A 25,200-nucleotide genomic window follows, 5' to 3' on the forward strand; every position below is an offset into this window, starting at 1 on the left:
AAGCGATTGACGTTTCTAAAAGGTGCCTGGCAGGGGATATAAACAATAAACTGGTTTTAAGAGAATGTATTTTGAATGTAAAATATGGCTTTCATTATTGACAGTTTTAAACCTGTCAGTTAGCCACAAAGGATTTTGAATCATTTGAATGTGTTTCTTTTAAACTGGCATAATAATAAATTGGCAGTCATTTTAATGAACTTAAATTAATAATTTAGTAAGTAAGGTATCATCACTGGCTAATATTGGGACAGCAAATGCACACAAGATCTTGAATACTTAGGAGTTACTCATTGAGGCATAATAAATCCTGAAAATAAATGTGAGAAGAAAAAAGAAAAAATAATATTGCATCCCTTGAATTTGAATAAATAAAACTATGATTTTTCAATTGGTAGCATGCTCCTCAAGCTTGGCTTACACCCTCAGGGCTAAACGTAGCTCATAAGCAATATTAATCAAAACCCACAATCAAGCCACCTGTCTATCTGATGAATATGCATGACCTGTTTACATGATTCGTATATTAATTTGTCACTGTCACAGCATGAACGCTCCAAATCAGACCCCTCAAACCTCTTTAATATGAAATGCCTTGTTTTTATATAATATTTCACTTCACTAAACTTAAAAAATAACCATTCACGTGCAAGTCAATCTGTACTAGACAGGGGAATTCATTGCCCTGCAAAACTAATTTCAATCTTGCATAGGAAAATGCAAATAGGGAAGAACAGGGACACATTATTGGTATTGACCTTTATGAATGAAATTTCAGTCCTAAATGGCTGAGTCAAAAGCACCGTGAGATCTAATGCAAGTCTCTTTCAGTGTGAAATATCAGCTTTGAGAGTTTGGATATCGCAGGCAGAGCTTTTTAATGTCAGAGGCAAGGTAAAAGAAAAAAAAAGGCTTTTTCCCTTTTGAATTGCTACCTGCTGTTTAGCAATAGGGGATGAATACGACATCAACATCTCAGTTTTGTTTACATGTGAGATATTGCCACACAGTGCACCACAAGCTGTTGCCTGGAGACAGCAGTTGGGCCCTCCGTCATCTTGCCGTCTAATCCGTCCGGCGGGCGCAGGTTTAGAGGGGTCCATTTCAGGACATGAAACACATCCAAATGTCCTCCTCACATGAAAGCCTCAGGATGGTTTGACTTTGTGAAGGAAGCTTCTTTGAGAATTCAAAACAGAGAAAAGGCATCCTATAGTATTTGCTGTGATATGATAATTTAAATCTTTTTTTTTTAAACGTTGTACCGCCATCCAGTGGTCATGTAATACATTGCATGTCCTATGATGCACAAAAAAATATTTAGGCCTACATTTAAGAATTATGTACTTGAATTTACACATTTTTAACAATGGAAAACTTATCAACTTAACGTGATGCGTATTTGTCATTCATACATCACTGGAAAATAAACTGAATGAATTTTAAAAACACAATAACCAGGTTTATCGATACTCAGTGAACTCAATTAGTTTCAATCTCATATGTTTTAACTAGCTGAATATTGCTTATACAACATCTTTTTTAATAACCACTCTATACCAGCTATATATTCTAACCATGTGAATACTTTTTCAGCTGAACATCTTGACATATTTTCACAATAAACTGATTTATGTTGATTCTAAGCAATTTGAATAAATGCATTTTGAAAATGCAATAAATTATTGAAATAACAATTAAATAGATGCCATGTTTTTTTTCTTTTCTTTTTTTTAATGCATAAATACTATGACTGACAAATATGCCTAACATTACGTTTTGTAGTTTATATTAAAACTGTGTAAACTGTACATTTCATAAACGATCCAAACATAGAACTTACAATCTTAAAATCTTAAAATGCATAAATCTTGACTTAGAAAAAGGAGTCTGTTTTGCTCAAATGGTGACAGACACCAACAGATGTAACTGAAAACTAAAACTTCATCTTTATGATGCCGACAGGAAGGTTTTTAAGGTCAGAGTGACATTGCTGTGTGTCCTGTAACTGCTTCAGCATGTGAATGATTATAACGTAATAGAAGTGAATATAGCAGGATATGGGCGAGAGAGATAGAGGGTCTGCGGATTAGAAGGGTATTATGTATCGACTTAAAACGTATATGTCTGTATGTGACCTGGCCGAGTGTCAGAGTAAGAGCTGCCTCACATATCTGAGCTGATAAATCTGCCCGCTTTTGAGGTTCGTTTTACCGATAGTCCAGCGGCTGAGTTTAAGATATTAAAATACAGCCACACTATTTTCTTCATAGACTTGATTTGAGATGTATTGTATGACGTCTTAAAGGAATGCTACAGGTTGAGCTTTAGTATCACAGAAAGGAAAGTCAACACTAGGTTCCTCGGTTGTAAAACCATGCAAGTCTAAAGGGCAATTAATATGAGACCAGATGAAAATCACAGGTTTTATCTCCTATTTAATAACTCCTGTTACGACTAAGTAAAAACCTGATAACTTTATATGCACAAGGATATCAGAAAGTGATTGTTCAAACTGAGAAAAGTCCAAAACATACATCTATAACCGCTTGTGAAATAGAAGTGCACTTCAATATACTGAGTGTCATGTTTTCATACATTTTATTGTGTTGTTTGCAATTAAATGAAAATGCATTATAGCTTAAATTTATATTAAAAGCAGTGTGTTTACAGTAATGCTTGTCCTACTTAAATATGACATATCTTTATATGTACACTATATACACTGCTGAATGTATTAACAGGCATTTATGATAAACTAATATATATATATATGTGTGTGTGTGTGTGTGTGTGTGTGTGTGTGTGTGTGTGTGTGTGTGTGTGTGTGTGTGTGTGTGTGTGCGTGTCACTTCTATTGTAACTAGTGTTATGTATTTAAATATATGTGAAGAGTTTATTTGTAAAAACAGACACTATTTACTTTGCTTTTTACACAGAAAAGAGTTCAACAACATAGCTTCATTTATTGCACACTTTTATCATTTTGCAAACAGATCTTCACAGTAACAATGCCTAAGAGAGGAAAAGAAAACTGAAGCATAATTATTTTTTTTTGCTCCGAAAACAGCCTCTTGGTTGAACATATCATATTTACAGATATATACAGAAAAACTGAGAGTATTGGGAACATCTTTAAGTCTGTTTGGCTAATACAAGCCTTGATCATTTCATAATTACTCTCTGCCAAAAAAAACACAAAAAAAAAAACACACCTTTGAGTCCAGGCCAGGGGCTATTAAAAGGTCCGTTTGTGAATAATCCCAAAACATTCAAGTTTCTTGAGCATTGCACAGGCACTGGGGTTAAACACAAAACACACACGTGGCCCCTCACTTTACACTGAGCAGTCAGACTATCAAATCATCTTTACAATGTCTGTGAGGAACAGGGACTTCATTTAACACACACACACACACACACACACACACAAATCTCAAATGCAAAATAAGACCTAAAACCCAACAAGATTTCCTCCCAAATGTACTCTTTCTTAATAAATAGCATTTTGAGCTTTTAAAATACAACACAACTACTTCCAAAAGGTTCGTTTAGAGATAAAATAAAACCCCCTTAAAATGCGATGGCGTGAATATGAGACTGGAAGTGGCAGTCACCACTGCTATAAAGATAAAAAGGCACTCTTTTGCCTTTTTTTTTGGCCATGGTTTACACAATACAAAATAAGTGAGAGCTGAAAACATGTTTTGTACGGAGCAATGGAAGGATTACTTTTGTTGAAAGGTCAGCATATGTGAGTAACGCTGAAAAACAAAACAAAATAGTAGGAAGGAAATTATGTCCTATAATTATGTATTATAAAACGATCTATCAGCATTAAACCATATCCTATAAGCACTTTCCACAGGTAAGTCATTTGCTAACCAGTTTCGGATTCACGAATGATTCTTCTTAACTTATTTTCTTTCTACTTTCTGACTTTATTTTGAGAGTACAGATCAGAGCTGGCAGGAAGCGAAGTGGGAAAGCTCCTTGAGTCGGGTTTCGAACTCGGGACGGGCATTGTATGTCGGCACACTGCCCACAAGGCTATCGGCAAAATGTCTAAAATCATATTGGGAGAAGTGCAATGGAATGCCACATTTGTGTAGAGTAGATATGGATATATGATCACGCTAACATTGCAGCACACAGGGAGATTTACACTGTTAAAGCTAAACATTCGATTGTAAGTTAATGCATTAATGAATCCACGCTCCCATATTCAAACACTGTGATCGATCCTCTCTGTTAATAATCACAGAACAACAAATGCTTACACTGAGTACTATTATATAACCTCCCCAAACTCCCAAATTTCTAGGACACATCATCACAGACCATGAAACACCGGCAGGAGCATTTGGTTTGCTATGTCATGTTCTGAACACGGATCCCACGTCTGACTGAATGGAACGCAGCATTACACACAAATATGTGAAGGAGGATTTCAGACCAGTGAGAGTTCACTGTTGGAAAGCTAAAGAAATAGACTCAGAAGAAACAGAAACCAACCAAAATGTCTTGTCTAGAGGTGTCCTGTCCTGCTCCTGAAGGGCTCCTGTCCTGCAGAGTTTAGCTCTAATCCTAAATAAACTCACCTGAACCAGCTAATCGAGCTCTTCAGGGCTGCTAGAAACAGTACTTGGTGTTTCATAGTACGTTGGAGGACAGTGGCCCTCCAGGAGCAGGTTTGGACTCCCCTGGCTAGGACAAAAACTCATTTTAACATGAAATGATTAAGACCGATTGGTTTGTTTCATTCCCTCGAGCCTGTGCCATACTCTGAAATCACTCCACCAGATGAGCCTCGAGATACCTGCAGTGTGAAGTACGACTAACATCATCATGAACTTCCGCTAGCATAGCATCCGCCCGTCCTTAAGGTTCTCATTAAGACAGAGCAGGTGTATTCAGCATGAGGCCTGAGATGAGAAACACTGACGCCTGAAGAACCAATCAGCGTGATTCTCTCCTTCTCCACGGAGATGTTTAAACATGTGCTTTCCGCTGAATAACCTCAAATGAAGCGCACACTTCACCTTAAGTGAAATAACAAACGTGCCGAATCTGACACGATGATTGAAGGCTTGATGGCACAATGAGCAATTGAAACGATGGCTTAGTTCAGATGGCAGGAAATGAGGTCGAATTGTGAATGCACAGGGAAGGATTCATTTAAGTGTCCTCGCACAGTAGTACTGCACTGCAGTACCATCATTAAAGCTCGTTTCCGTGCCCTTATGTCGAAGACCTACATGAGCACAGTTGTGTTTGTCTTTCAGCTTTTGGTTCCAACTTGTCTGTACACTCGTCAACTCGAAATATGGAAATGTGATAAATGATATCAGCAGATTGTCAAACAAATTAGGATGCAACAGAGAAGTATGTGCTGCAGCTCGGCCATCCAGAAACGACGTCTTCGTCCCAGAGTTCGTCCTGCATCTACACACACAATAGGGTGGCTCCTCAGAGGCATTGGTGGCTAGTCGGGGAATTCACTGAATTCAGAGTGTGACTCGAGCACAAGCCTCAGTGGGGCTCATGGTGGGGGACTGACTGGCGGTAACCGAGGTTCAGGCCTCACTACCTCCCTCCGTGCGCCTGGTGGTGGTGCGAGGAGGGCTGTCTGTCCAGGTCATTCTCCACCACTGATGGGAAGCCTTCTTTCTCCACGCAGTCGGCCAGCACTTTGAGCACCAGGCGCAGGCGGCGGTCCATGGCCTCCAGGTGGGGCTGGATGAGGACGGGTGTCAACTGGTCCTGTAGAAGCGATTCCTCCATTAGAGAGCTCAGCTTGAACTCCTCTTTAGCCAACAGCTGTAGCCGCAGGTACGTCGACCTCTTCACTCTGAGAGAGAACGGTAAAAGGTATAACTCTATGCAAATACAGACGGAATTGTAAGTTCCAGTTATGAAAATTTAAAGTGTCACGTTGAATGTCTGGAAATTTGAAGGCCCCGTTACACTAGTGCATTTTCTTTTTAAAACGGCATTTTAGAATTAAAATGATCCGCGTTTACACTGGCATTTCAGCTGCATTTCAGAAACGGTCTCCGTCTACACTACATGACCGAAAACGCATGTCACGTGACCTTTCACGCACACTGAGCATGCATGTAAAAGTCAATAATGAGCGTGATTACTTTTTATGATACGGTTACACGGTGGGCAGCCATGCCATCATTTTCGAAAGTCTCTGTTTTGGTCCGTTTACACTGAAATGCAACCACAGAGTTTTCAAACTAAAAAGAGGTCAGCAGCGTTTCCAAAAGTTTCTGTTTTCAAACGTGGAAAACGCCGGAGTAGTGTAAACGACATAATCGTAGCAAAAGTTATGCGTTTTAAAACGAAAACGCACTAGTGTAAATGGGGCCTTTAATCTCTAGAGCTGCTCACTTCATAAGCATTTCATTGGATAAAACATTCATCAGATTGATACAAACAAAAACTCAAAAGTCTTCATGACAACCCGTCAAGTTAAAAGTTGCTTTAACTTGAAGTAACCAATTGAAATCTGTTACTATAGTACAATAGAAAGTAGTTTTCACAATAATAATAATAATAATAATAATTAAAACTTGATTATTTAAGGAATAACACACAAGGTTTCTTCCATGTTTTCATTTTAATTGGCAACTTTTGGGACTTTGTTTGCCAAAAAATAAAAAGAATTGATACATTTTAAAAGATGAGTGAAATTGTTAATGTATTACGCCTTTATTTTATCACCACCATTTGGGATAATATATTTGTATTATAATTTCAGAAATATTTTAATAGACAACAACATTTTGAAATAAAAAATAAACATTTCATAGGGTCTTATTATTGTAAAATAAATAGATAAAAACATAATAATTTTCGATTTTTACATTTCATTAAACCATTATGGTATAAAATAAAATGGGATTCATCCTTCAAATGTTATTTTGGTGACACTTTAGTTTAAGGACCAATTCTCACAATTAACTAGTTGCTTATTAGCATGTCTATTATTAGCATATTGGCTGTTTATTAGTTCTTATAAACCACATATTCCACATGACCATATTCATCCCTAATCCTGCCTAACACCTAAACTTAACAACCACCTAACTAACTATTAATAAGCAGCAAATTATGAGTTTATTGAGGCAATGGTAGATAATAATAGATAATGGCTTGTTAATAGCGAAAAGTGGACCTCAAAATAAAGTGTGACCATACTTTTTATTAAACTTTTAGTTAATTATTGTTAAACTCATATGAGCTTATGATAAATATTTACATTTATTTTAACCATGAGAAAGGACAATTTTAATTCAGGAAAAATTTAAGCGAAAAAAGTGAAACTTCAGTTCCAATAGGCACATTCAGACAGAACACATTTTTGCACAAGCGAGCAGTACAGTTAAAAACATTTTATTTTTACTGGATTCATTTTAACGGGTGCCAAATGAGCATTTTTAGAATGCGCTGTGCCTGAGATTCTAGAAAGACACAAGGTGTGAGTTCAATAGACAACTGTCTAGTGAATGTTTGCACAGAAAAAATAATGTGAAAGTAGTCAAGTGGAATGCAAAATGTGTTTTGTGTGAATGGCCCCTTTAGCCACATGCAGAATGTTAGCAACAAAGTGGAGAGTACTACGCTCAGAATTATGCAAATTGGAACACAGTCAGTGTTTTTTGCAGCCATTCATATAGATTATTCTAGCAAGAAAACATCAGCCACAGGAAATAAATGTAAATGTGCAATAAAGGACACAGCTAGAATAACAGTTTACAGGAGACAGGACGATGTGGTTGTGTCTGTGCTATACTGAATTACTGCACTGCAGTCACTCTCTCAGTTGGGAGGCTATTGCCTCAATTCAAGAGATGTCTGAAAGTGGAGAAAAACAATCTTACCTGCAGCACTGAGTCAAAGGGACCAGGATGGACATTTCATCGTGTGAATGCTTTCCAAATCTGCGGGGTAAGAGAGAAACAGAAGTCAAATGTCTGATATATTTAAATGGTTCTCTGGTGAAAATGTTTATTTAATGTGTACTTCAAATCTTAAAAGCATTTAAAAAGAAGTACTTGTAGATAATATAATATTAATGAAATAAAAAGCCTTAAAGAGAGTCACTTAATGAGAGACACTTTCATGACTGTTAAATAAAAGTTAATAGTTTATGTGTACTAAATTACAACTTTATTATTACAAATGTATACTTACATTACATGACATACAAGTTTCAATAGAAATTACGTTTGTTCACCATAAATGTTTTAGACAATAAAAAAATAATAATAAAAAAACGCATCGTTTTCTACAAAGTCCCTCCTCCTGACAAGCGCAGTCTGCTCTGATTGGCCAACTGCCACAGTGCATTGTGATTGGCCGAACACTGTAAACACTCGTCGGAAATCCTTTTCCATAATCGCAAGCTTCATCTTTCAAAATAAATGTAAAGACAGTTAATAATGTCCTTAGTTTTACCATCAGTTCAAGCCTGAAAGTGGAACAGAGTCATGTGACAGACACAGTGATGATAATTTGGGCGACATTACACAAATATTTCCACATAGTGACGTAAACATGTGGGGTGTGTTTGAATGCGCCGTTTTAGGGGGCGTGGGGGAGTCTTAACTTTGATAAAGAATATCTCTTTGGATTTGAGACTTTAGTCTTTGCAACTTTACAGATTTTCTTCATGAACAAAGAGCTTGTTACACTCCAAAGAGAAAGAAAAAATTGAAATTGCATCATTTGACCCCTTTAAAAGTATGCTAAAGTGTTTTTACTAGGGTAAAGATGCTAAAACGCTCAACAACCATTTCCAACATACTATACTATAACTTAAAAGTTAGAATTTGAAGAGCTCACCAAATTGTATATTCTGGACTTTTTAAGAAGAAGTAAAACCCTTCTTATAACACGGACACTTAAAACACTCTCTGTTGTTGTCTTACATATCTTACATTTTACAGTTAAATTCATATTTATCAGTATAATAAAATGTATTATCTTCATCCTGCAAAACCGCATTTGTAACACAAGTAATAGAAGAAAAGTTACTTTAACAAAAGTACTGACATATAAAGAGTAGTCCTCTATATAACTTCATGACAGGACCTTGCAACTTATTTGTAGCAGTACAACTCCATCAGAAATTCAGTTCAGTATAAATTTGACACAAATAGAAGAAAATAAAAGTAAATTTTAGTCAGGATTTAGATTAATCTGGCATTGAGAGACCTATGGCTCTACATAGCGGCCTACTTCAGTAACAAATGTAGAGAATGAAAAAGCAGCCACTTCAGTTGGGCAGAATGTCAGTTTAATCAAAATCCTTTATCTGTGCGAGCACCTGTGTGACTTCTACCCACTGTGAGCCCTTCAACGGCACACATATTACACCCTGAGCCATGACGCTACACGAATCTGACCTTCCACTCAACATCTACATATTCACGCCTCTTAAGATAGAAACACTCTGTTTCCATGGTTTCTGTGTTAAAAGGAAGTGGCTGTGGAGTCGTGTGGAGCTTTGAGGAGCGAGGTGTGAAGGACGGTGAGGATGTTACACTAAAATAAAAAACGGCTTACCCTCTGCCGTTGTCCAAATGAATAATGAAAGTCTCATTTCCAAACTTCTCAAAAGTCTCGTAATGGTGGCGATCCATGTTGCCTGTTCAGTGCGCAAAAGGAGAGAGGGAGAGTGAAATACAGGAAGATTGATGTGGGATGTTGAAGTAATGATAAAAGGTAGGCCATCCTTCCTTTAAGATAAACATGTAAAAGAACAACCCAGTAAATTTGATGTTTTATTTTTATGGTAAGCCTTTCTCTGCAAGCTAGGACTGCACGATTATGACAAAAAAATCATAATTGTCGATTATTCCCTTGAAACTGGAATTGCAATTATTAATTACAATTACCTTAAGATAACATGTAGACAGAAAAAAAAACCGATATATATCGTAAGCGTGCAGAATATCATAAGTGGACTTTAAATGAGTAATTGCCACTTTAAATGATTACGTAATTGTTGCATCCATAATTGTAATCGCAATTATAAATTTGATGAATTGTGCAGCAAAACTGCAATCTTAAAAAAAACAAGCTGTTCAGATTTCGCTCACCCTGCAATGCAGAATAGGGATCTGCTCATAATATTATCGCCCCTTAATCTGCAAGTTCCCACCCACAGCGCCGCCATTGTGTTTTTACAAGTGAAAGTAACACCATAGTGAAAGTTCGGGCAAAGCATGATAACTGTTCTGTCTTTGGCTGCACTGATGGGAATGTGACAATATGTTTTGGCCACCAGATATTAATTCGTTGCAATGTCAAATTAACTTGTTGGAACGTGATATCACAAAATAATTTTGTTAAGGGAACGACATACTTATGTTGTGGCCTCGAGATGCTATGTTGAGTGAATTACATCCATTTCTCGTGACCCTGACTTTTTATGTTGAGGGAACGACACATTTTTCTTGTGGCCACAAGTTTAATGGGTAAACAAACCTGTGTGACCATAGTAACCCGGGATTATCAGAGAGAGAGATAAAACAATATAATCCATCCCACAGTCTTGTACAGTAAATTCATTAACTGATTGTATCTTTTCATTCAATATTTGCATATTATTATTATATTAACTGGTTAGGGGTATATATTTATACTTATTGTGTATAGCTTTACCTAATAAACCTTCTGTATAATTTTGCTATAGGCCCAATTGCTATTTTGCAAATACTGTAAATTATATCAATTTATATTTATTGTAATAATTTCTTAATTGAAAATAACATAATAATTCCATCTCTGATAATATCGGGATACTATGGTCATGCAGGTTTGCTTACACATTAAACTCGTGGCCACGAGAAAAATATATTGTTGCCACAACATAAGAAGTCATGGCCAGGAGAAATTGATGTCTCGACAAAATAATCTTGTGGCCGCAACAACATATTATCATGTCCCCACAAGTTAATTTGTCACCATAGACACAGTACCGTATTTTTCAGACTATAAGTCGCACCTAAGTATAGGTCGCATCAGTCCAAAAATACGTCATGACGAGGAAAAAAACATATATAAGTGGCACTGGACTATAAGTCGCATTTATTTAGAACCAAGAGAAAACATTACCGTCTACAGCCGCGAGAGGTTGCTCTATGTTTTCAGGGGTAGACTACAGGAGCACTGAGCAGCATAGAGCGCCCTCTGGCGGCTGGAGACGGTAATGTTTTCTCTTGATTAATTTCTCTCGGTTCATGTCAAATTAATTTTGATAAAAAAGTTGCACCTGACTATAAGTCACAGGACCAGCCAAACTATGAAAAAAAGTGCAACTTATAGTCCGGAAAATATGGTAATCAAAAGCTGTAAAAGCACAGCCTTGTTCTGGATAATGGGGCGGGAAGCAGCAGATAATTTGCATTTAAAGAGACATGCACTAAAACAGTGTGTATCTGCTTCAACTCAAAATATTCTTTTTCAAAATGATATAATAAATGATCTGTGTGGTATTTTGAGCTGAAACTTCACACACATTCTGGGACTTACATTTTTATATTGTAGGCTAAAAAGGGGCATAGTAGGTCTCCTTTAAGTTATTTTCAATACATTCCAGTTCTGCAGTTGATAATTTTAGTCATATTAATGACTAATGTTGACACTTAAAACAGTCCGAGTTGACACTTGAATCAGAATCTATATTTATCCACACACAAGTAGGGCTGGAGGAGTTGGTTTTCTAAAGTGTTCACACAATGGCCTCACAGAAAAGCACCAGGAGCTTTTTGATGAATGGGGGAAATTCCCTCAGATCAACCTGAGGTTAACAGCCTCGCTCAAGGGCACATGGCTCATGAACAGATCAAAAGACTGAAGCTCTGAAGACACATCCAGAGATCACCCACAGACTGCTTTTAATCTCACAACTGTGAATTTATATCTTGAAACTGTGACATTATTGAAATTGAGACTTCATACTTAACATATTCGTGGCTTTATACATTTGTTTTTATATCTCAAAAAATGTTTTTATCTCTCAGAGTCTTTACACTTCTAATTGTGACTTTATATCTTGCAGTGTGACTTCATCTCACAAAGTGACTTTGCATCTTACTACTGTGACTTTAAATCTTGCAGTGTGATTTCAGCAATGTGACTTTATATCTCACATTGACTTTTTTTATCTTGCAGTATCTATATTTCTTACGATGTTACTGTATATCACAACTGACTTCTGTGCAATTCAACTTTTTTATCTGACAGTGTGACTTTTTTATAATCTAACAGTGTGACTGTTCCTTGTAATTGAGACCTTATGTCTCCCAATTGTGACTTTTAGCTTGCTATGTGACATTATATATCACTATATGATCTTTTTATATCTCACAGTGATTTTTTTTATTTCTTGTAATGTGACTGTATATCTTCCAACTGACTTTCTCACAATAAAGCTTATATCTCACAAATGTATTTCTTGTATATGACTTTATATCTTATTATCATGATTTTATTTCTCAAAATTGACTTTATACATCCTAGTCGTGACTTTATATCTTGCTGTGTGTTTTTTTTATCACAATGTGACATTGTTTCTTAAATTTGCAGCTGTATATCTTCCTATTGTGACTTTATATCTTACAACTTGACTTTATATCTAAAAATTGTGAATTTATTTCTCAAGATTAAAACTTTATATCTTCTAGTTGTGATTTTATATATAACGTTGTGACTCCATCTTACAATATGACTTCATATCTGCCACATGTGAGTTTATCTTGAGATGTTGAGACTTTATATCTCATTGACATTCTTTAATACCTTGCAATGCAACTTTATTTGCTTTGCATTTTATATAAGACTTCATGTTTTCCCCCCTTCTAAGCAAAATTGTATAAACACGTTTTTAAACATGTTCAACCCTTACCCATTAGAAAGTCAAAAATAGTCATGTCCATGATGTCCAGGAGTCGTGTGCCTCGGTCATATGGAGGGGTCTGTTTGACTTCATCACAATAGTCCGGATCCACTTCCCACCTTACAAAAGAGAAAAGCGAATAAGAAACTCACTTCACCTTTAAATTTGAGCTGCATTTTGTCCCTTCTTATTTATAACCCTACTAGCATACAACTGCCATCTCAAACAGGATGGCCCATTGTTTTATTGCACAGATAGGATTTCTCTTAGAGTAAGTGAGAACCGCAGTAGTCTTTTTTGCTGATAAAGCCAGACTGTAGTTTAATGAAGATATGGGGTGTTGCGTGGAGACCTGAGATAAAGTGGACAAAAAGAGCTTACTCAGCTTTCTTGCGTTTGTGGTAGGAGCGGCGCCAGGGGTTCCTCCAGGTCTTGCGCTTAGCTAGTGCCAAGTCAGGAAGAAATGCAGCCAGGGAGCCCTCGATCTGGTCGGGCTTCCCACACAGGGCATGTTCTGTGGAGCAGTAGTAGGAGCACTCGCCGTAGAAGCAGATGTTGTTGGCTGCAGAGGTGAGGAAGAAATGGTCTTAGAAAAGAGAAAACTGTTCTTGGGGGTTTTAAAATGGACCACCAGTCAAGCGAAAGGAAAAGTCCCTCTGGAGTAACATGGGGTTAAATGTCTTTAAGTACACAATGGTAATAGCTCATTGATTGGTTTGAACCTACAACCTTTCGGAATCCACAGATATTTAAGTCAAGTTTAATATAATGTGAAGCTGTTTTTTACTGATTTTTAATGAATAAATGATCTTATCTTCTGGTTAGCACTCATAAAGTTAAATAATATTAATAATATTAATAATAATAATAATAATAATAATAATAATAATAATAATAATAATAATAATAATAATAATAATGAATTATATATCATATCCCCCCCCCCAAAAAAAAATAACTATTTTGTGATACACACCATAACCAAGTAATGTGCTTATTTATATAAGCACATAAGACTTCAAATTGTAAACCTCCCCTCAAATCTTAAAATAAAATTTGACTAAACTGTGCTTGCAGATATATTTAATTTAATTTATTTAATTACATTTATTTATACCCTGCTCAAAAAACAAACAAGCAAACAATAGAAACCATCACATATTTTGTAATGGTTTTACTGGTTATAATAGGAATTGTACTGGTTTTAATGGAAACTGTAATGGTTTCCTTATTGGTCTCAACTAGTAATTGGTTGGCCTCTATTGGTGGCTTGTTAAAACCACTAAATCCTAATGGAATATGTCCGAAAACACACTACAGGAAAGCATTTCCTATTGTTTTTAATAGGTAAAAGTTGATGGTTTGTAATGATATTTGTACTAGAAACCATTAAAATTTCTATAATGGTTTCTATTGTTTTTCTTTATTCGGCAGAGAAATAAAAGGTAACTTAAGTGTATTTTAAGAGAGACACTTTCATGACCATGTTTCTTAAGGTGCTTATATATAGTATTACAGTACCTATAATAAGTACATTTTTGTAATAATGTCAAATTAAAGTTTTACTTTAAAGTATATTTTAAATCATTATGCTTAATAATAACTTATAACTTAGTCTTGTTTTGATTATTTTGATATGTTGACTGACCTACTAGAGCACATGCAATGTACTTGTTTCTAAATTATTTAAACACATAACATACAAGTCCAATAGAGATAACATTAAAGTATATTTTAGTTGATCATAAATGCTTGTCAGTACATTCAGCTACACCTTAACCTTATTTCTGCACAATTTAAGTATTTATGAAAATAAATGAGTATTAAATTCTACTTAAGTGGATCAAAAGCACTCTAAAATTTAGCTTATCGCATTTAATATAAATTTAACTCTAATATATTTTCATTTAATTGCAAAAAAACATGCAATTAAATGTCCAAAAGCAGCCTTTCTCAGTTGGCACATACTGTATGTGTACAGTATATCATCATAAGCCATACTTTTCACCATCATGATGGTAACCAAATTTGACAACATGCTAACTATGGCAATCTTTTGTGCAGCAGCCTTGTTTACAGTGTTACAGTTTTTGAAATAGGTGACTTCTCCAGATGTGCCTTTATGTGATGAAGGATGTCAGTGATCTAAAATGCTCGCATTCACCAAGGGCTCATTAAATGCTGTTGTTTAGCCAATGATGAATCATTGTGTATAACGCCTTTTTCAAATGTTTCCTGACATGGCTCCCCGGGGGAAGCGGAGCCCTTTCACTCGTTCCCACAAAAACACATTTGTCATGAAAAGAGGAGGCAGAATGCTAATGATAGCCCTGCAGAGAAAGAATATGGCCAATCTGTGTGCCTCATCCGAACACTTATATCATCTAAATGTCGGTAATTTAGTTGCCAAACTTGCAGCACGTGTGTTATTGCATGCTTGTTATTCCCTAATTAAAGGCTGTAATTAGCCTAGCATCTTGGCTGGGTGTCGTTAGCTGGTCTATGGCTGGTCTACTGCACACTTTTTGTGCTAATATTTGTCACAGTCTGTAACTGGTTAGTTTAATGGCTCTTTATGAACATTTTCAACTGTTAAAACTGGAATAAGCAGTCAAAAATACACATAGCAAGATGCTAACATGCTAATCTAGCTAAATGCTAACACTCTGACACCACAGGGAAGTTTGTCATGAAACCAAATGATTGTCTGACTCTCAGAAATGTGGATTTTCCCATTGTCTGAACTCTATATGTGATAGAAGCCAACAAACAGGGGGAAGCATGGCCTTATGGGGTAGAAGAAAAGGCCCTGTGGAAGCCACTCATACCTGGGGATACGAAGAATGTCCGCCAGAGCTTTTTGTCACGGGTCACGTCTCGGATCTCACGTGTCATGTTCACCAGCCTGCCGGCCACCGGGGGAACTCTCCGGAAATCCAGGATTCTGTGCGCCACAAACAAACAACATTGTCAAATGATTCATTTGCAATGCATTATCAGATACAACACCTGTGGTGTTCACAGGCTGCTTTGTGAGAACAGTGACACCAGACATTCAATCTCCTGCCGCATTCAATAATGAGGAAGCAAACAATAAAGAGCACAGAAAATCCATACAATAAAGCCATTTCTAAAGTGGCTGGGTAACGATTTTTTCTTCAAGGTGCTACTGCTAAGCAACTGAGCCCACTCTTTACTCACTGGCTTTATGACACCTCGGTGATTGCCCTTTATTAGACTTTTATTGGCGTTTTAGCATCTGGCCACACACCGCAGGATAAAAATGCCCTCTAGATTCTCTCTCATTTTGTCTTTCTTGTGTATTTGTGTTGGTCAAAAATCAGAATTGGCTCTTTTTCAATTATGAGAGAGATTTTAATTAAACTGGCCACCCGCCTCACAAGAAGTTGAATTAGAATAATGGGGAGAAGAAAAAAATATGGAATGCAATTTTCAGAAATTCAACACAAGATTTCCAATAGAAACACATAAATATGCATCATTAATATGTGGTTTTTATCCCTTACCATGTAGAATGCTTTTCCTCAATTACTAGACATACTTCCATAAACTAACTTTTATAATGTCAAAACAAATGACACATCAAACTGAAATGAATTTGAGCACATAGAGCACCACATCTAAAATGAGAGTAATTTATTAAATGTAAATACAAGTTATTATTATTATTAATTTATTGCTAGTTAGCAAGGTAGTTGTTAGTTTAGGTATGAGGTGGATTAAGGACTCTTAAATATAGTCGTGAAGAATATGTGCTTTGAGTACTAATAAACAGCCAATATGTTAATAATAAGCATGCTAATAAGCAACTATTTCATAGTGAAAATTGGTCCATAAACTAAAATGTTACCATTTATTTTTATCTTACCAAAATACATTTACTACTATTAAATTAATTAATACTAAATATAAATTCAGGAGTACCAACCAATAATTATGAATAAAGTGCTTCATATGTTGTGTGTATGATAATATATTTATATGTAATTGATACTGAAAAATGAAACATTATTATAAACTACACTAAGAACAGTTAGAAGTTTTTCCATATTTTCAATCATTCCATTTCAGTTTAACTTCTATTTAAATTGGAATTACAATTTGAATTTGCATCCTGTTTGCAATTTCAACCCAAACAGAGGAACTGAACTGTAATTTAGAATTCTTTCTGAATTCAGTTCTGAATGGTGGACACGCATGCTGGAAGGTTTGTTCGTCTCTCAGTCTTTGTCTGTGTTCAGTGGGCCTCCTCAGAGAAAATCCCACATGGTGTGGTGCATGGGCTCCTGGCCCCTGAGAGACAGAAACCCAAGCCTTTGAGATGAAACCACTCAGGGGTCGCAAGTTGCAGAGTCACTCTGGACGCAGGCGACAAAGAGCCCAGTGTGGAAACATTCTGTCAGACCTTTGTGGAAATAAGCTACAGTATAACCGCGAGGAAGCGGCCAGTGGAAGTGGTTTGCGTTAAAGTTGAGAGTACTGCAGTAGCACAACATTTCTTGTCAAATTCAGTTGTTTCTCTAACACTAAGCGAATATCAATATACCACTTCACTAGCAAAGCGTTATCACACACAGCTGACAATAAATTGGCATATCATTCAATGCTTTTTCCTCCCCTAAATAAAATGCATCATGGACATGACAGGCGCCTCAAATGAGAGCGACAATGTTCTGGAGGAAATGGAGTGGGTCTCACAAGCTCAATTAGCTCTCAGACTCCACAAAGCCTCTCTCTGTGGGGCTTCTTGTTAAAGTCAGCGGGGAGTTTCTTCTGACTTCTGACTGCACTCACATGCACCTTGTTACACTCGGAGTAACTGTAAGGTGTATCGACTCTATCGACTCTAAGTGCTTTTCAGGCCGGTGTCCAAAAGTCTTGAGTGACATGCGCAGAGCAGCGAGAATATAATAAGAGTTGGTTTGCTTTCCGACATCACAATGGTGCGAGCGCTCTTGTGTGTAAAAGTGAAATGTGGAGATGTGTGTGTGTATGTGTGTGTGTGTGTTTATGGTGTCTTTTTCCCAGCCAATGTCCATTCTAGAGCAGTATCAAAGCACTACAGGTGTTTTCAGTGAAAGAACTGGGAGGAAGCCAAGCTGAAGGTCTCTGTAAGAGGAATTTCCTCTTAAAGGCCACTGAGGTGGTTCAATGGGGTTCGGATGAGCGTTACACAGGCTACCAGATTTGTTCACCATAACAAATTTATTTTTTATAATGGACTTTTCTTAAGCTTTTCTGTTTATCGGTGGTACATAAAATAAAATAAATAATAGTATGAGTTTACAACATGTTTCCATTTGTTCCAATTAGTTAACTACACTAGTTAACACAAACTAACATTTTTTTATATTCTAGTATTTACTTATTCTAGTTAATTTAATCTCGGCATTACTAATGCATTTTACTATTCAAATTTGAATATATTAATGTTATTTAATGGACCAGAGCTGACATGAGCTAACAATGAACAGTTATATATTTATTAACTAAAGATGAATAAATACTGTAACAAATGAATTCCTGTCTGTTAGTTACTTTTAGACAATGCATCAACTAAATTTAACTGATGGGACCTTACTGTAAAGCATTATTATTATTATTATTATTATTAATAACTTTTAACATAATAACATAATTCGTTTATTAGGTTATTTTGAATCCATAGCCATGAGCCATAAGCAGTAGTAATAATAATGCTTGTCTTCGTTAACTAGTAAGCACAGTGCCAAGAACAATGCGAGAAAAGACTGAAATAATCGAATAATCTCTTGCGACCTTATCATTAACGTCACAAACCTTAAAACAAATCCCCAGACCTGTCACATCTAAACACCTCCAAACATTTCTGTCAAACGAAGATAAAGACAAGTAAACAAAAAGTTACTAGTTTTTCTCTGAAACAGACAGACAGACAAGAAAATAAGGAATACAGCCAATAGAAACGGGAAACAACTTCTCAAAACTCTCACAACTGACCACTGGGTTGCCCAACAGAGCCCTGCAAAAACTCTTTCTTTCTCTCTGTAGGTGTTTTTTTCTTACCTGTCCAGATGAAATGCAGCGATCTCTGCGTTGTGTCGCTCAAAGTCAGAGAAGTAGAAGAAGTCTGGGGGTGTTTCTTGCTCCCTGGTTTGTCTAGAGGACAGAGTAGAAAAAACAAGACTGTATGTTAGTTTGCACTGAATTGTCTCAGAATGCAATCCTAAAGTATTGCTTACAGTGTTCAACTCACACTGTATACAGTATTCAACATTTCAAAGAGTAGCATGCTCTTTACTTTACTGTTGCATGTTGAATAAATAATAATATTGCACATTTTGTATTTATGATCACGTTTTGTGTAAAACTATTCCAACTTTCAGCAGTCTAATCAAAATGTAAGTATAAAATATGTATGTACCTGCATGTATAAATATTTTTTAAATAATTGCTGACTTTGCCTTCAGGTCATTAACCACACTGGCATACTACCATCCTGCTCTTGCTATTTATGCATAATGCAGATGGCTATATATATATATATATATATATATATATATATATATATATATATATATATATATATATATATATATATATATATATATATATATATATATATATATATATATATATATATATATATATAATGCCCGCATTTTTAATAACTTATTTTTGCACCGCGGAACGTTTCTCACTGGATTTGTTTCGGCGGACCGATTATACTGAAGCACCAACTAGCGTTCGCTTCTCATATCACAGCAGCACATCGAGCCCCATGTATCACCTCAACGCAAAACATATAGCAGCTAGCGTGGACTTAACACTTTATGTTGGACTATGTATTATTTTGTTGGTGCAATAGTTTTATGTTGAACTCTTTATTGTTTTGGCCAAGGTTATTGAGAGTTGTACTTAGTATGTTATGGCCTCTGAAGCAACAGAGAGATGTTTTCTAATAGTCATTGTTTTCAATGTTCTGAATGTAATTGACAGTATTGTGTTTTACTTAAAAAACACTTTACAGAAGGTTCCAGCACCTATAAGCTTCCTGAATTTCTGAAATGTACTATTTCTAAATTGTTTCTAAATATGCTATTGCTACACTTCATGGCAAAAATTGCACTGGTCTGCTAGACTTGGTTGAACAAAAATAACCAATATTTTGTTGCTTAAGCTTATGTATTCAGTCATTATTTAATGGTATACTATAAATTCATGTGAAAAAAAAAATTACTTCTCACTGTTCTCAGGTCAAATATTTATATGCGATTAAAATGCGATTAATTTCGATTAATTAATTACAAAGCCTCTAATTAATTAGATTAATTTTTTTAATCGAGTCCCGGCCCTAATATATATATATATGTATGAATAAAACAGCTGTATGAAAATATGAAAAACTGGATTAAATGTGAGTTTATTGAATTAATATTTAATATTTTAGCCTTTTAATTATTCTCATATTACAAATATACATGCATTTGTGTGTGTGTGTGTTGACCATCACGAGCGCTTAGCTTGCAACAAAAGAAAAAGGGCTTCCAGCAGTCTTGTTGTGTCAGGTAGCGCTATGTGAGCTTTAGTTAGCTGTATTTACAAGCAGACATCCTGACACTAGTGGACAGACAAATAGACAACATGGACATCTGCCGAGTGGACTGCATGGCTGGATCAGCAACTAAAGGAATGTGTGTGTGCACAGAACAGATTTTGGCAGGAAACAAGCGACTGGTGCATGTTCTCTCCACGTACCTATGCGTTCAGACAGACATATTACAAGACTCAGACAGACAGGCGCAGAAATGCCATAGAATCCAGGCAGACATGCACCAAACCACAGATCTTAACTCTCTTAACCTGCGACAATGATATCAGCTCAACAGCTCATGGTATCTCTTACACTGTGTTTTCCTGAAACAACTGTAAGATCTTTCCTGGAAGCATTACAGAATGAGGCAAGAAAATGGCAAACCAGAACTATGCTAGGCTAATGCTAGCTCAAAACACATCACATTGTAGGTGACTAACAAACAAAGAAGACAACTGTATTGCTCAAAGCTGGGATTGCTGAATGGGGTTTCAAGTATCAACTGTATTGACAGAGAATAGCAACGTAAAATGAGAAATGTGAACTTTGGTCCCTTGGCAAAGTTTGAGCCATCGTAGAGATCTCTTCTGAAAATTTTTATTTATTTATTATTTTTTTTTTTTAGAGAGAATAAATTGAGGTATTAAAGAGATCTCTACAGGATTTCCTGCTTTGAAAAAAAAAAGAAAAAAAAAAAGCTCCAGATCTCAATAACATGAGATATTATATTAACTTTTTAGTCCCCAAATTCCCATTTTCAACCAGCCATTAACTCTAAGAGCTGCTTATATCCTCTTCCCTCGCCACTGTCAAAACACTAATGGAAAATACTTTTTTGTGACTTCATATATTCTCATTTGAGGGACAAAGCAAGCTTTTCGCACTGAAATCCTCCTCCACCATTATGATCCACTCAATTTCCTGGATCAAAAGGGAACTAATGGATTTTTATTTGCCAGATGAGGCCTAAAATGTACTACTGATTCAGGCGACCTCTCTGGAGAGAAAATGAGGGCTAAAGCTTTTGGTCCTGAATGAAATTAGTTGGATATAAGTATATGCAAGTATATATATCCGATATGCCAATATTTTTCAACTTATTTTGGCCAATAAGCGATACCAATATATTTCCTTTTGTTTGGAAACAACACCAAGTCTCTCTTGTGCGGAAATTCTAAACACATTATTTTTAATAGATAATAGGAGACATCTTGAAAGGCTACTTGCTGATTAACCTCGGACCTTGTGAAGAAATCCCAAATGGTGGTCTTTGGTTGAGTTTGTAGCAACTATAGAAGAAGAAGAAGAAGAAGAAGAAGAAGAAGAAGAAGAAGAAGAAGAAGAAGAAGAAGAAGAAGAATTCAATGCACTTCTGGTCCAAGTGCCTTGGATTCTTCTTCTCCTTCTTTTTTTTTGTAATGTCATTTTTTTATTTTGTTTAGTTTTTAACGAAAGCTTATTTGTAAGAATTTAATAAACAATTGTGAATTTCTTTTATAATGACATTAAAAGCTTTAAAATAGTTATAAATCTACTATATATACAGTAAATACACACAATCGCTGCATTATTTTTTTCTGAAATATGCAGTGTTAACCTTATTGTTTTAAAGGGGTCAAATGATGCGATTTAAATTTGTCCTTTCTCTTTGGAGTGTTAACAGCTCTTGGTGCATAAAGTAATATCTGTAAAGTTGCAAAGACTAAAGTCTCAAACCCAAAGAGATATTCTTGAAAAGTTAAGACTCGTCCAAGCCTTTCTTAAATGCCTCGTTTAAACATGCCGCCATGATACTGATACTGATGATTCAAACTCAAGTTTTGAGCAGTGTTGAGTAGTGCTTGTCGTTGGTTGTTTCTCCGATCACAAATGCAGACACAGTACAAGTCATTATAATCTGTAATTATGTCCACACTGCATGCAACAAATGGCTTGTATGTAATGGGTTTTATTGTTTTTGTCTTGTAGCGCCAGTGTTCTGATCAGGACACGCATTCCAGTATGACAAGGGGCATAACATTTCCATCACACGCTTGAGGCATTCAGCCAGTCACAATGCACTGGATGGCCATTCAGAGAACACCTCACTTTCAGACCGATGAGCTTTGTAAAAACAATCGGTTCAGAAAGACGGGCAGAGAGGAGAAACAATAATGTACAGTGTGTGGAAAATAATGTTTTTGAACCCTAAACAGCATAAACACATTTCATTACACCAAATAATGTTCTTTTTAGCAACATCATTGTAGATTGTCTAAGGCAAAAGATTTGTAAAAATGTACAACTGCTGTGCTAAAATCCGCTGACTCTATCACACACCAAACAAATCATAATGTACGTATGTGCACTCTCAAAATAAATGCAGCAATCTAAAACAGTGAATCTAATAATCATTTAGGAAAAAGTTCGCTTCAAGAATGAGCTACACTGCTGACGTGATATATTTGCTAACACACCCTGAGCACATTTGAGTTAATACTCATTTTCATCTGATTACAACATCGGCCCGATAATATTGTGCATCCCTACACTTAAGGATAGAGTAAGTGCTCTTTGTAATAATGTAAAAAAATTACATTTAAGTAAATTACATTTTAAATCATTGTTTTATTAGTCTTTTGTTGTGCTTTAAAGGAGAACACTTATTTTGATTAGTTGACTAACATACGTTAATGTAAATCCTATATAAATATACTGTCAATTATGTAAGATGCAATTTACACTACTATAATTTTAATACTAATACTATAATTTTGACTTGGTTTTTGATGTTACATTTAAAGTAAATATATTTCAAATTGCAACTTTATTATTATAAATATATTTAAATGCATGACATACGAGTTTCAATACAAATGCAATTAGTTTATCGTAAATGCTTGTTGTTTTCTTTAACCATATTTCAAAGACAACCTAGTTATTAAATTGCATATAAAATGTACTTAAATCATATTTAGGTCTACTCAAATATTTTTTTTTTTAAGTTCAGATAACTGCATTTAATATAAATTTAAATGATAAACTAATATTCATTTAATTGTGAATAACAAACAATTGTCTAAAAACATTTAATTCAGTTCACACTTAAGTATATTCGGTAACACTTTAGAATAAGGTTCCATTAGTTAATGTTAGTTAACTACTTTCGTTAACATGAACTAATCAAGAACAATCCTTCTACAGCATTTATAAGTCTTAGTTCATGTTAATTTCAACATTTACTAATGCATTATTTAAATCAAAAGTTGTGCTTGTTAACATTAGTTAATGCACTGTGAATTACCATTAACTAACAATGAATAACTGTATTTTCATTAACTAACATTAACGAAGATGAATAAATACAGTAAGAAATGTATTATTCATTGTTTGTTCATGTTAATTAATACATTAACTAACATTAACTAATGGAACCTTATTCTAAAGTGTTACCGTATATTCTTTTAAAATATTTCCATAAGTTCTCTTAATTAATAGTATGCTAAAGTGTACTAATTTTTCAATAGAGTCAGTGTGTTCCAATGTTCCAAATTTTTTTTTTCAGAATATCTTCTTTTTATATTCCACAAAAGAAAGAAAGTGATCTTTTTTTCTTCTTCTTTTTTTCAAAGTTTTAACCATATTCATTAGCAATAACAGTCCAGAGACAACAGGGAATGATCTGAAGATGGAGGAAAGGGGAATAAAACAGGCCTGATCTGCTTCACCAAGGCACATGTCAGAGCAAGTGCATTAGTCATGACTCTAAAACATGAATATAAATGACTTTGAAATGTATATTAAAGTATATTTGTATAGTTATGAATATCATGCAAATGCAGCAGAGGATAGCATACTGTAATAGACAGTGACTCAATTTTCTACCTAACATGCAAAATAGTGGAAAAGCACTGCTTTTTGTTTCTCATTATGTCCTCAAATCCCCCATAACAAAACACAAGCAATGTTTATTCAAATGCTCTTGACATAGTACATCTCCTTCACCTTGTGCTGTGGCTAAAAAGTGCTCAGAGCACTTTACTGGATGCACCATTGCCTCTTGCTGGGCTGTGATTGGCAGGACGGTTGCCACGGTCACCCTGACCCTGTGTGCAGCCTCCAGTCTGGGAAGGAGTCTTGGCAGTTTGACATGTGACAGCTCATGGCTCTAGGGGATGGTGGGTGTATCGCTCAGCGGTCGAGCCATATTAATGTGCTTTTCCCGCTGAAGAATGGGCAGATCAATTATGTTGATAAAAATCTCATTGGCAATAAAAGCAGAAGACAGCCTGCATATTTGTTGTTTGCCAAGCGGTAGCAATATGTTTGTCACTCAAAAAGTCCCCATCCACATTGGTAAACAATGATAGGTCACCTAACAGTTAAACAGCAGCCTGCTGAGAGCACTTCAAGGACATTTTGTGACAACCCTGACATGAAACATATCACCATATACAGTAGCAGAGCATGACATGCACATAGTCTGAACTGCAATCAGTGAAAGAGCTTGCTGGGTTCAAGCCAGCAAACAAAGATGTGCATCATGTCCCATTATACTGGTAAAATGATATGGACAGAACTATTGGGACACCATCAACAGGGACTTTAATCACAATCCCTCAAAGTTGTAAGCATAGCGTTGTCCAAAATGTCTTGATATACTGATTAAGATTTCCCTTCACTGAAATTAAGTCTAGCCTCCATACCATAA

General features: G+C 35.6%; 1 protein-coding gene across 1 annotated transcript in view; it reads right to left on the minus strand.

Annotated features, from left to right (window-relative positions):
* Window positions 1-2,946: 2,946 nt before the first annotated feature.
* LOC127953883 (extracellular serine/threonine protein kinase FAM20C) overlaps window positions 2,947-25,200 on the minus strand; it is a 72,409-nt gene continuing 50,155 nt past the window's right edge. Inside the window, exons 4-10 of the mRNA XM_052553245.1 lie at window positions 18,983-19,075; window positions 15,745-15,860; window positions 13,298-13,478; window positions 12,926-13,035; window positions 9,580-9,661; window positions 7,893-7,952; window positions 2,947-5,851 (exon numbers count right to left, since the gene is read on the minus strand). Of these exons, the coding sequence (XP_052409205.1) occupies window positions 5,587-5,851; window positions 7,893-7,952; window positions 9,580-9,661; window positions 12,926-13,035; window positions 13,298-13,478; window positions 15,745-15,860; window positions 18,983-19,075 (907 nt within the window). The 3' untranslated portion in view covers window positions 2,947-5,586. The remainder of the gene's footprint in view (window positions 5,852-7,892; window positions 7,953-9,579; window positions 9,662-12,925; window positions 13,036-13,297; window positions 13,479-15,744; window positions 15,861-18,982; window positions 19,076-25,200) is intronic.

The sequence above is a fragment of the Carassius gibelio genome, chromosome B3, assembly GCF_023724105.1.
Source record: "Carassius gibelio isolate Cgi1373 ecotype wild population from Czech Republic chromosome B3, carGib1.2-hapl.c, whole genome shotgun sequence".
In the NCBI taxonomy this organism is placed as follows: domain Eukaryota; kingdom Metazoa; phylum Chordata; class Actinopteri; order Cypriniformes; family Cyprinidae; genus Carassius; species Carassius gibelio.